The sequence below is a fragment of the Netta rufina genome (genome assembly GCF_964035555.1).
Source record: "Netta rufina genome assembly, chromosome: 4".
Classification (NCBI taxonomy): Eukaryota; Metazoa; Chordata; class Aves; order Anseriformes; family Anatidae; genus Netta; species Netta rufina.
The window spans coordinates 73,075,696-73,088,508 of record NC_140127.1 but is presented as its reverse complement, the minus strand read 5'-3'; the positions used below and the strand labels follow the sequence as shown (position 1 = coordinate 73,088,508).

At 35.9% G+C, this 12,813-nt stretch overlaps 1 protein-coding gene across 3 annotated transcripts in view; it reads left to right on the top strand.

Annotated features, from left to right (window-relative positions):
* The window catches only part of CTNNA2 (catenin alpha 2), a gene marked incomplete at both ends in the record, with an annotated part of 418,840 nt that overhangs the window by 377,326 nt on the left and 28,701 nt on the right, over window positions 1-12,813 (top strand). For all 3 annotated transcript variants that reach the window (XM_084286116.1, XM_084286115.1, XM_084286114.1), the window contains 3 exons: window positions 2,917-3,030; window positions 6,493-6,674; window positions 9,789-9,894. In XM_084286116.1, the coding sequence (XP_084142242.1) occupies window positions 2,917-3,030; window positions 6,493-6,674; window positions 9,789-9,894 (402 nt within the window). The remainder of the gene's footprint in view (window positions 1-2,916; window positions 3,031-6,492; window positions 6,675-9,788; window positions 9,895-12,813) is intronic.

Sequence of the window (12,813 nt, the reverse complement as noted above, 5' to 3'; positions counted from 1 at the left end):
TAGAATTTCTTGTATTTGTAGTATATTATAACAATTCAATTACATTGTCCTTTTGTTTTGTACTGCCTTTTCTCCAAGTTAAAAATTTATACACATTAAGTTCCCATCTGTTAAAGAACACAAATTTTATGATTGTGAATACCAGGCATTAACAAACAGCAATGCATTTTTCTGAATGTTTAAGAATGAATCACTGAAACACCTAAGTTTCAGAATGTCTTGGCTCTTTAAGAGCCTGTGCTTACATGTTACGCTTTTGGGATGTAATGTTTTAAATATTGCAGCTGGCTGATCTCTCCAGCTTAGGCTCTCACAGCCTTTACCCTGCTTCAGCTCTGATTGCAAGAAGCTGTGAAAGGGCTACGTATTACCTTTTATTTTTACCTCTACAAAATTGTGCAGACAGAAGAAACAAAGAAGAGTATACCTGGGGAAGGGTGTCGGTTTTGCAATGCCCAGTACAACTGGTTGGTTGAATGGACTTGGAAGAGTCAGATGGTTTGCGAAGGAGGGGCTGAAGCTTTCCTGCCTATTCCTACTCTTTGCTGTAAAGGCAGGGCAGATGACAGTCTGAGCCCTATGACTGGAAGTATTCTGTCTTGCTTAGGGAGTTATGTGTTTCTGCTAGTAGCTGGTTTGCTTATGACAGAATTTAAAGTCACATCCTGCCTTCAGGCAGCTAAGCAAAGAGAATGCAGTGATCAAAGATGTTTGGACAGATAGACCATTGGACAGTAGTACAATGATGGGTACCAATCTTTCATTTCCTTTGTATGGCAGAAGAAAGAAGACAAATTCATTTTTTTTACCTAGACTTCATCTCCTGTCAAACCTGTTAGATGCACTATTTGTACATACATCTCGTCAGAGATGCTGCCTGAGTTTTATTACCATACTGTCATACTTGGTTATTTCTTCCTTCAGTGCTCAAAACACATATTTAATTCATACTCTTTAAGCCAAATGAAGATGGCTGTGGGTTTTTTTTTTTTTCTCCCCATCATGTGCACTTCACCATGTAGCTAGCAAAGCAGATGATTTTCTGTTACAAACAGTGATGTGCACTTCATGTTGGAAACCAGGCTGTAATATAAATATCTCCAAAAGACTTCTCAACATTATGTTAGAAGGTTTGGACCAGTTCCTAGTGACTGAGCATCTTCAAGACAGAGCTGTAATGACAACTGGCAATGATTAGCACCTCTGCTAGGAAACTTGACAGCGCCTCCAAGCAAGAAATGCCAGCATGAATGATTTCTTCTATGGCACTAGCCCCTCAGGTTAACACTGAGACATGTGGGTACCCAGTAGGGTGAGGATCTCTCTGTAGTTACTGTGATCTTCTTTTTCTATTACTACTATCATTTACTGTACCTACAGAAGTTACTTGTGGACAGACTTTTGTACTAGATGCTATTAAAGTGCAAAACGAATATAGTTTTCCATTCTGAGGCTATTTCTGTTCCTGGACCATCTGTATCAAATATAATACTAAATATTTTTTTAAAATAGGCTGTTTCCCTCTTTCTTTCTGTTCTGGTTTTGACTGGAATGGTTAATGTTCTTGCTAGTAGCTGGTATCGTGCTGTGTTTTGGATTTAGGGTGAAAATAATGCTGATAACGCATCAGTGTTTTAGATATTACTGAGCAGTGCTTACACAGAGCCAAGGACTTTTCAGCTCCTTGGGCTGCCCTGACAGTGAAGAGGCTGGGGGTGCACAAGAAGCTGTGAGGGGACAGAACCAAGACAGCTGACCCATACTGGCCAAAGGAATATTCCATACCATGTGGCATCATGTGAAACAATAAATATAGGGTGGCTGGCCAGTAGGTTGTAAGCAATTGTGTTGTGCATCACTTCATATATATTTTGTATTCATTATTATTATTATTATCCTTTCTTCCTTCCTTCCTTTTCTGTCCTATTAAGCCGTCTTTATCTCAACCCATGAATTAGTTTTTACCTTTTTTTTTTTTTTTTTTTTTTTCCAATTCTCTCCCCCATGTAACCCCATCTCACTGTGATTGTGAGGGGAGGTGTAAGCAAACAGCTGCGTAGTGCTTAGCTGCCTGTGGGGTTAAACCACAATGCTCTCCTGTATATTTAACAGAGATATTTTTCCTCCTATCCTGTGCTAGAAGGTGAAAAGACCAAACAAAAGATACATAATTTGTCTTTTTTTCTTTCTCCTTCCCTCCCTCCAACATTTTAAAGAACCTGAAAACAAGCCATATGTAACTAGGTTTGGTCAGTGTGCTCAGATACCCTCACATCATTTATATAGCACCAGCAATGGAGACAACGCACTTTCAGTATGGAGGGTGAAGCAAATTCCAAAGGCCTGGATCTGAATATAATTGTTGGCACCAACAAGACAGAGCAGTTTATGAATTTTACATTTGTTTCAAAAAAGGTTGACAATTTACTTTTTCTTTCAAGAGGAAATCTATTATTCACTTTGATAACTTTTTCTTCCAGGATGTGAGTTACCTTTTCCTAGGTATTTACTTTCTCTTTTGAAGATTATGTGAGATTCCAGGAATATAATGGTAGTAGCGTCCATTTATAAATTAAATAATATTGTTTTGAAATACTACATTCCGGTTACTATGTTTCCAAAAGATGTTTGTTCCTGGAACTGCATTCATCATGTTAACAGAGTTTTAAAAAGTTACAGCAAGGTAATGATATATGCCATTTGTAAAGGAAACTAAAGTTGAAACAACTTAATTTTTAAGCCAATTCAATTTCAGTTCTTGACTGCTTGGGCAGAAAAATTAATTTAAAAGGAAAGAGAAACAGCATTTCCTGGGCAGGTAGTTGATGAAATAAGAACTTACTGTACATAGGACTTTGTATCCTTTAAAAGCTTGTCATCCCCTCTCATGCTTTCTCTCCCATTCTCTCTTTCTAGACCCCTGAAGAGCTAGAGGATGATTCAGACTTTGAGCAGGAAGACTATGACGTTCGCAGCCGAACAAGTGTTCAAACTGAAGACGACCAACTTATTGCTGGCCAAAGTGCAAGGGTGAGTATAAAACCCATGTTCTAAGCTAAGTGTTTGTATAGCTACAAATGAAAGCTATGCCTCAGAAAGCACATGCAAATTTCAGATCGTCAGGGTCACTTAAACGGCAGGAGTAATTTCACCTAGGTGTTTAAAGTTTTTCATGTCTCACCTATCTGAAAAGTGCTGAGTTTATTGAATGATTTTCCTTAGGCTTAGGTTATACCCTGTTACCACCTATTTGCTCTGGTAAGTGCTGTAGGAGGAGGCCGTGCAAGTTTGGAATGTGCTTTAACTGTGGCAGTATTCAGCAAATTAAAAAATGAAATTAAAAAATAAAAATTAAAAAAAAATCCCATCAGGGCACCATGTACTGTATCCAGAAAAAATCTTATTTTTGTCATGTTTCCCAGTGTGCAAACTTGTCAAGGAGAGCTGTTTAGGCTCTGGAGTAGTCCCTGTAATTTAATTGTAATTGAAGACATTTGTTACTGAATCAATGTAATTTTACCAGGGTAATTATATCATGATGAACTGTACTCATTGTGATTTGTGACCTTAGTTTGTGCATGGGGAATGCAAATTAAGCTGATGAGTGCTTCAGGGGTCACAGGTGCCAGAGAAGTGAAGTTTGTTGACACAGTCGTATGCCAAGAGAGACACATAGGTTCTATGATTCTTTGCCACTCTCTGATGAAAGTTTACCTTTCACTAAACATGCTGCTCAGCTCAGATTAAAATAATAATAATAACAATAACAGAAGTATCATTTGGGGGATAAATGACATCATGAAAATATGTTTGGCAGGAAAGAGAGTTAAACAACAACAACGAAGGCCTTAGAATTTTTCAGCGGAGAATCACTGGAGTACTGGGAACTACCTGGATTATTTCCATGGCTGTTTTGCACATTTCTGCAGGTTTCTTCTGGTAATAGAACTTGCTGAAAGTGAAATAATGAACTAAATGAGAAACGTACACATTCACAGACACACACACACCCTCTCTCTCAAACAAAAGCTAGTAGCTGGGAAGGTAACTTCTTACCTTGAATTCTGGAAGAGGATTTGCAAGGCTGAGAACATTGAAGGCCAAAAGGCAATGGTGGCTTGAAAGAATAGTTCAAAGGGTGTGGAAGGAGAAGTTGTCAGCTGTTGTAAGACGACACACAGTACGTTAGGACTTGAAGTAAACGTTTTAGACACTGAAAAGGAAGGGTAATGCAAACCTAAATGAAGTTTATTTGGAGGTATGGGAGGAATACAAGACAGGTACAATGAAATGTGTGGAAGTTTCTTTTTTAAATTAATTTCACTGAATATTGAATACAGATAGTAAACATTCCATACCAGATACCAGAAGAGCTGGTTCTCTGTCACTGTATCCCAAGAACAAAAAATTACTGTCTGTTATTGGGTTGCCTGGATATGATGACTAGTAACCTCACCACCTAGATGAAGACCAGTGTGATTGCAGATCCAATCCCAGTGAGTTGGGTGACCAGGAACTGGCACTGAAAAGCATGAAGTTGGAAGAGTTGCAGAAAGACATCTGGATACCTATACCTTACTCTGAGAAATATAATGAGTACGCTGGATGTACATTAATATCTTTGGGGTATTTTTTTATTTTAAAGAGCATAAAGTTCTGTTAATTGATTACTAAAGTAAGTCTGAAATATAAAGGTACTGAAGTGTAATATTGGTATTTTGTAGTCATTGTTTTTTAGGTTGCATCTAAGATTGGTTATCATGTCATCTTTGTTGATCTAAAAAACAAATACAGGCTGCAGTAATACTTTTGCAAAGAATCTAGTTCACCTAGGGACTTAGGAGTCTTAAATTGTATTACATTTATTGCAGTTATTATCATTGCTGCACTTAAAACCTTCTGCTTTGATCAGCTGCACACTGTATAAGCATAATATATTATAAAGACAGTCCCATTACTGGGTAACTTATAATGCCGTATGTCACAAGAAGCAACAAGTGGATGAAAACATAAAATGAAAACACGCTAAGAAGAAGTGACACCATCCACAATCTTAAGTCTTGAGTGACTCATTGAAATGAGTCTGCTAAGCACAGTAGTATCTTATTTGAACTTTTTCCTTAGAAAAGCTAGATTTTAAGTTGTGGATTGTAATGGATTTGTTTAATATGCTTACTGTATAAAGCTATTAGCATTTCGGTAGGAAAGCTTGTGTTGGTCTTCAGTAGGAATAAAACTTGAATATATGATCTGCGTTTGCTGCAGGATATAGCTCCTCTGAAAATGTATCAGCAGCTGGAATAGAAATGTTAAAACATTGCACACCAATTTAAAGGCTGTGCAGATGAAGCTGCCCACTGAGAGAAACCACATGCAAGACATACAGACCAGCTTTCCAAATTCTACTGCTCCCATCATATTCTTTTAATTTCAGTTAATTCGACTGTTTTAGTGTTTTATATGTATGCTTATTTATTTATTTATTAGCTTGACTTACACTGACTTACATTTTTCTGTGGAAAGACTAATATGCTAACATTTTAAACTGCTGAGTTACATTGATAAGGCCTAATTAAAAGTCATGTGTTGAATTTTAATTTGATTAACTTGCAAATTTCTCATTTTCTGATCTACTGTTTATAACCTTTCTTAATTTCAGTTGTGGAAAAGGTCAATTATGAATTTTTAAAAGCCAAGAGCGTTTTAAGAATATGTAGAGAAAGATGTCAGCTGATTGAAAGTGACATAAACAAGAAAAAATGTAACGACACTTAAATATATGTCACACCCCATTAAATGTGGTCTTGAGAGCCCTAAAGCCAAATCGTAGCTCAACTTGGAAATCATTATTGGAAGTGTCCATTTGATCTTCAGAAATAATTATTATAATTTTGTAGGCTTTTCTTTTCTTTTTAAGTGGGTGGGGGAATTTTCTGCTTTGTTGATAATGTCGAGACAAATTAGTATCAACTCGCTTAGTGTCTTTTTGCATATCTTCCAAGATACAGTTAGACTACTAAATTTTATTGAAAGGTACATTCATTACAGCTCACTTCAAATGTATTATCTTGCATGTCATAGCTTATTTTAGTGTTGGGTTAAGCAGAAAACTGCTGTATTCATGACAGAGATTGAGACTTGAGGAGTTGCTGGCAATTCAGTCTGCCATTTCCAGTAGATTTCATTCATTTTCTTTCTCTTAAAGGTTGAAGGTAATTACTGTTAAATCTTAATCTTCTTCTATAGAGTGGTGAAGAATCTGTATATCATGGCATTAGATCATTTTTACATTTTTGAAGGTAAAAGAAGACCTACAAACATCCTGTGAATTTGTTTGTGCCTGTATTAACAGTAACTAAATGTCTGCTGGACTTTGCTTAGTGTCTTCCACTGCCATAAAAAGAAGCTAGAAGTTGGGCATGCAGTTTGAATCAATAAATATGTTTCTAGCATCCTTTTTTCATGCCCAGCTTCTCCCTTTTTCTTCCCCAGGCTATCATGGCTCAGCTTCCCCAGGAGGAAAAGGCTAAGATTGCTGAGCAGGTAGAGATATTCCACCAAGAAAAGAGCAAGCTGGATGCGGAGGTAGCCAAATGGGACGACAGTGGTAATGACATCATTGTGTTGGCAAAGCAGATGTGCATGATTATGATGGAAATGACAGACTTTACTAGGTAAGGACAAAATAATCCACGCTAAGGACTTCTTCATACATTTCCTTTTTGTTGCAGTTTATAGCCTATTGAGATGATGCACTGTGTTTTGGGGGATGCAAAGACTGATAACATGGGTCATACATAATGGGATGGGTTCTACAGTTCTCTGTGCATGATTGCTCTAGATATTTCACCAAATTGGATTAAATACTTGAAGTTTTTGTCTTATTTGCAAATTTGTTTTATTTGCAGATCATCTTGAATTTCAGCAGCAAAGATAGTCTGTGACCTTACAGACACTCAACTGACATTTTGTTTAGTACCCATCTAAATGCACGTGCCTTTCTGAACTTTCAACATTTCAACACAATTTGTGTCAATCAAAAATAGTGGCAAAACTATTTATATAATTTTGAAGACTGAACTTTCTAAAAAAAAAATACCAAATTAAATGAAACTGTTTTGATCTAATACTTCATTGTAGTCTGTCAGTAACGATTTTTTTTTCTTTCATTTCTTTTTTCTATTGATGTCTTGTTCTTTTCTAATTGCAAAGAATCAAAAGGCCATTCAGTAGTGATATCAAGTAAACAGAATTATTTTGTTTAAATATGGTCATATTATTAATCACACCAGGGATAACTTTTTACAATATGCTTTGAATTACAGGTCACCATAATAAATAACAGCTTTTCTGATATTTATTTTGAATGGGAGTTCAGAATTATAAATGGCATTTATCAAAATCTGATTAAATAAAACTAGACAAAAATCTCTTTTCATTTGTCTTTCGTCACGATTAAAATGCCTTGTGTCTGGATCATTCAGCCCATTTCAGAAAAAAGTCTCTGCAGTGACAATACAGTGTTTCCACATACCTTATACATATGTTTGTATGTAAATAATATTAATTTACATGGGTAGTTAATTGGTATAGGTATCAGCAAATATTTTTATGCATTTTAAATTTAAATATATATAGAGAAAGTTTGCCTACACTTGAATAGATGACTGCTGTATTTCTTTCTGAATAATTATTCTCTCAGTTTACTCATTTTTCTCCCAGCTTTTGCTTTCACAACTCTTCTTTTGGCAGCAGACTCACAATTTCTGTATACCAAATGAGAGTGCAGAGCCTTCTTTGAAGGGTGATGATTTCAAGAAGTCTTAGTTACTTTTTGTATTATTCTTGTCTTTGGCTCTCTGATCCTTCTGTCAAAAAACAGAGTGAAAAACTGCCCAAGTAGTGCCATCATTTCACGTAATGAAGAAATAATGTTCTCAAGCAACAGTCCAGAATATCAATGCTTTCTGCAACCTTCTGGACAATCTTTGATCCATTAAGCATCAAATTGAAAGTTTTGTAATTGTGTTTTCTACCATCAAAAGAACAGAACTAATATGAGAATGAGAGAAAAACCACTGGCACATTTGAAGTAAATTAAAAAAAAAAAAAAAAAAAAAAGCAGAGTGCAGCCCTGTCTACATCAGATTTAATAAAAACTTGTTTAATATATTCCATTAAAACAGAACAAAGCCTTTTATACATGTTGGTTGACTGTAACCTCAGCACTATTAAAATAGATTTTTTTTTCAAGTGTATGGAATTTCTGACAGTCAAATTGGCTGCTGTAATTAATGTAAAAGCATATGAGGTCACTATGAAGAATTTCTGTTACAGTTTAAGTTCAACAGAAGTTAGATACTTGTGTTTCAAGATCTGTTTGAAGTGGAAATGAAAGTATGTAAAGAACTGTAACAATTCTATGATTCTAAGATAAAAATGGAAATATGTTTCAGTGTGTGTAGTTTCACCCCGATTGGCAGCTGAACTCCACCATACCGCTCTCTCACTCCCCCACCTCAAAGGAAGAGGGGGAGAAAATACAATGGGATACAGGTTATATTAATCTCCCTAATACAAATTAGGTTATATTAATCTCCCTAATACAAATTAGGGAGATTAATATAATTTGTCTACATCTACTACTAACAGACTAGAGCAGTGAAAAACTAAAAGCAAGCTAAAAAGACTTTCCCCCCCATTCACACTCTTCTACCCCCTCCGCCTGATGGGCTATGGGGAATGAGGGTTGCCATCAGTCCATATCACTTAATCTCTACCACGCCTTCATTTTCACTCTCTGCCTCTTCACTTCACTGCTCCGCGTCCCTCCACATGTCCCTTTTGGAGCTGGCTGGAGCTGGGTCTGATCTGACATGGGGCAGCTTCAAGGCACTTCTCACAGAGGCCACCTCTGCTGCCCCCTGCTACCAAACCTGTGACATATAAACCCCATAATAAACCCCAAACGTGTTATCCTTGGCATCGCAGATGAAAAAGATGTGAAAGTAATAACATGTTCTTCTTAGAAAAAAACATCTTCAGTTTTACATTAATATATCCAAGTTTGATCTTATGATTTTCCATTAACCTTGTCCAAAGCTGTATTTCTCCACATAGTATCACAATTAATTAAATAAGGGAAATCAGCTTCTTTCCAACTGTGACATTCTCAGGGGCAGTAGCAAATATTCTTATAAACAGGATTAAAGTTTTGTGTCTGAAACAAACTACAGTGCAAGTTTGCAGTGACTTTTTTTTTTCAAATATATGTGGGTAACTCTAATGATTAAAATCAGATGTTTGTACATCATCTTAAAAGTATAGTATCAATCTTAAAACAAATTATACGTTTTAAATTTAACAATTATGCTTCAAGAATCTTTGTTTTATGTCTTTTATATATATTAAAAAAAAGTTTTCTATACTGTGCCATTCTGTTCTAGACTTGACAAGCTTAACATCAACCACTGGCTTGAGAATAACATACTTTTTAATGGTTGTGTAGTCAAGAAAGAATGTCAGCTTAACGGGCACTTAAAAATGCATATACATTTAGTGTAGCTCATGTGCTTAAGGCACCATCAAACTAAATTGCTAGTGCGGCATTTTGTAAGAGAGGAAATATAGCAGACCAATATCTTAATCAATCTGTACTGTACAAAGTAGTTAAAAGGTATCTTTGTAATAAGGTAAGAAGTCATTCCTGTTGCTGTTTTAAAATCAAATACCAAACAGGATCACTAAAACCGCTTCCTTGAATGATTGTTCATAATTGTATTTCACAGAGGTAAAGGCCCACTGAAGAATACATCAGATGTGATTAATGCAGCCAAGAAGATTGCAGAGGCAGGATCAAGGATGGACAAATTGGCACGGGCGGTAGCTGATCAGGTAATAACAAAAACAAGCAAACAAGCATGAATATAATTTCTATCAATGAGTTGCATTTTTCAGGATAGGGGTATCTTCTGTAGCAATTAGCTTGATTTTTGCAGTTCAGAAAAGTCATAAATAAATCTTAAAACCTCAGAAATTCCTGAGTTGTTCCACAACCTCACTTTCTGGACTGGGGAGACTATTATAATTAGATTAATATATTTGCTGGCATGAAAGCGGTAGACTTAGACACTCTGTTGCCCTTGCCATATGCCTAGGACTTCTTATATTGTTTCAGTTCTTTCTTCCAGCAGTTCCTTGCTATTGCACTTTTCTTTCTCAGGATATGCTGACTCCCTGTCTTCAATTTGCATACCCCTTGCAGGGTATTGTGTTCTTCATCTTACAGAGCCCTGCTCTATGCTCTAGGATCTGTGTCCACAGTCCCAATAACAAATTCATTTCATACCTATACAAATAAATTTGCTATATTCAGACCTTTTCTTTCAGATTGGATTATCTATTATTTATTATCTATTGGATAGCAAGAGAAAGCATCGTATAAAAGTCAAGAGCCAAATTTCATATCCGGGTGTTTTGTTCCAGGTACCTAATTTTAGATTTATGCAAATTAAAGTTGACAATTTGTTCCCTTTGAAAAAATAAAAAATAAATCTCTTTTCTCTAACAATCCACTGGAATACTCTTTAGTAAGCATGAGAGAGTATAGGGAAATGAAGTAAATAAAAAATTGGGATTTATTTGGGTTAAGAACTTTTATTTGTTCAACTAGTTCTGATTTCCTTCATCTTTCATTTTGCATGTTCACCAAATGCTAATTTAAATGTCTGATTTGCTGGCATACATTGAGCAAATGAGCCTTGGGCAACAAAATCTGTAATCCTTGTGCATCTAGTGATCTAGAACAAAAAAGAAGGTGAGTCGGTGATGATAACATTGTAAAAACTCATGTGAAAACCTCATAGTACCACCTAACTATGAGTATGGGTGCCTCGCTTCAGATACTCTTTGTAGAAACATTTCTATAAATACTTTTTATGCAGCTTTTGAAGGAGTGAGATCTTCTATCACTAATAGTAAAATATTTTACAATACTTTCTTTGTAGAGTTTTTCTCTTATATACGTATTGGCGTTATTTGTCATCTTCCTACCGTTTCTTTTCACTGTCATCAGCAGAAACCTTGCTGGAAGTGGGAAGTATAACTTCCTTGCCTATAGTCTTTCTCTTCAAAATAAGTATTTATTTTTTGTCGTCAAGGAGGCATGCAATATCATGTAACACATCCTGCTAGGGAACATGATCCAGAGTGGCAAGAAAGAAACCTGAATCTGCACGTTTTTCCATAATCTTAGAAAGCTTGTATTTGGGGTTTTCATCCCATTCCCATCCGTCAGATGTAGCAACTGTGTATTTTAGTGTAAGAATGAGAAATCCATCTGTCAGCTGATGAAATCCCCAATCTACAATATCTGCAAAGGTGGAATATTTTCAAGAAACCTGAGGTAAAATAAACAACATGCTGTGCTTAGAGTGTATGGGCTTGAGTCACATTTTAAATTTCAGACAATTGTAACGTACACACTTTAATAATAAACAGTAAAATCACCATGAGAATGAAGTGTTTGTTTTAATGCTTGCAGTTTAATGATATTTTCCAGAACTTTGGAGATGCTCGTGCAATATAAGCTATTTATGGACAGTTGCATTTTTAATTACTGTTCCAATGAGAGAGATCTTACAGTTTCATTTGCTCCAAGGTACTTGTATTTAAAGCCTTGTCAGCTCTCTAGAGGTATTACTTTAAAGTTCATTTCTTTCAGTTCATAGACTTCAAGAGTAGGGTAAATATTTCTGTATTAAATTGCTGCCAGTAGGGAGAAGAGGTCTCTCAGGGATTCATACTTTAAAGATACGGCAACTGTATGAGAAAGAGAGGCATTATAGCATTGTCGCAAGTATGGAGCAGATTCATTTTAACTGCCACAGTGAACCGCCAGCTTTATATATTGTTAGTTTTAAAGGGAGAGGAAAAAGCAAGTGACTGCTTTCAGGACAGTAAATTATACTATATGCAACTATTTCAACTATTTCACCTCAAACTCGTTCCATGCTGGCATTAGGTATTGGGGATAGAACAGTCATCTCAAGTCAAAACTTGTGATGCTTTTGACCCATATGTGTTTAATTCTATCAAGTTTTGTTTAAGTGCTGTGATAATATTTCACCCTACACATGAAAAACTGAGTATAAACTTTTTAAGATGCTAAAAAATGCATTTGGAAGTCCCTAAATCTTTGATTTCCAAGCAATACATTCAAAGATCATTGGCAGTCAGACTTTATTAGATAGCCCGGATAAGTATATTTTAGACATGCTGTTACCAGTGGGCCCTTTTAGCTCTTTCTAATCAGAGTGAATTACTAGGGTCTGTTCTCTAGGGCAACACTAAGAATATTAATTATAAGAGTGTTGTTTATTAAACTGTTGATATTGTGGGGGATGATGCCGTTTCTATTAAGTGTCCCAAAGACCATGAATAAATTACACTTGAGCCTTTTCTAGTTGTATTTGTTATGAAACCTTCATTAAGTCTACTGTGTTTGACCTAATGTAATTTGTATTAACACATGATTGATAGCACACGGCATTCAAAATGGTACAGGACTGTAAATAGCTTTCCACCTAGTATGAAAAGCTATCCCATAGACATGCTTAGAGCCCAACTTATCTCATTGTATTCTTAAGAAGGGCTGCAAGACTGATGGTATCTCCAGAGACACTGTGTAATATCTCACTTATAGTTTAGTAAATTGTTTCCCTCTGGCACAGACTAAGGTATTTAGGCATTAACAATAAGCTTGCCAAATCTGTCGATATTGAAACCAGGCAGGCTCGCATCTGCCTCGAGTAC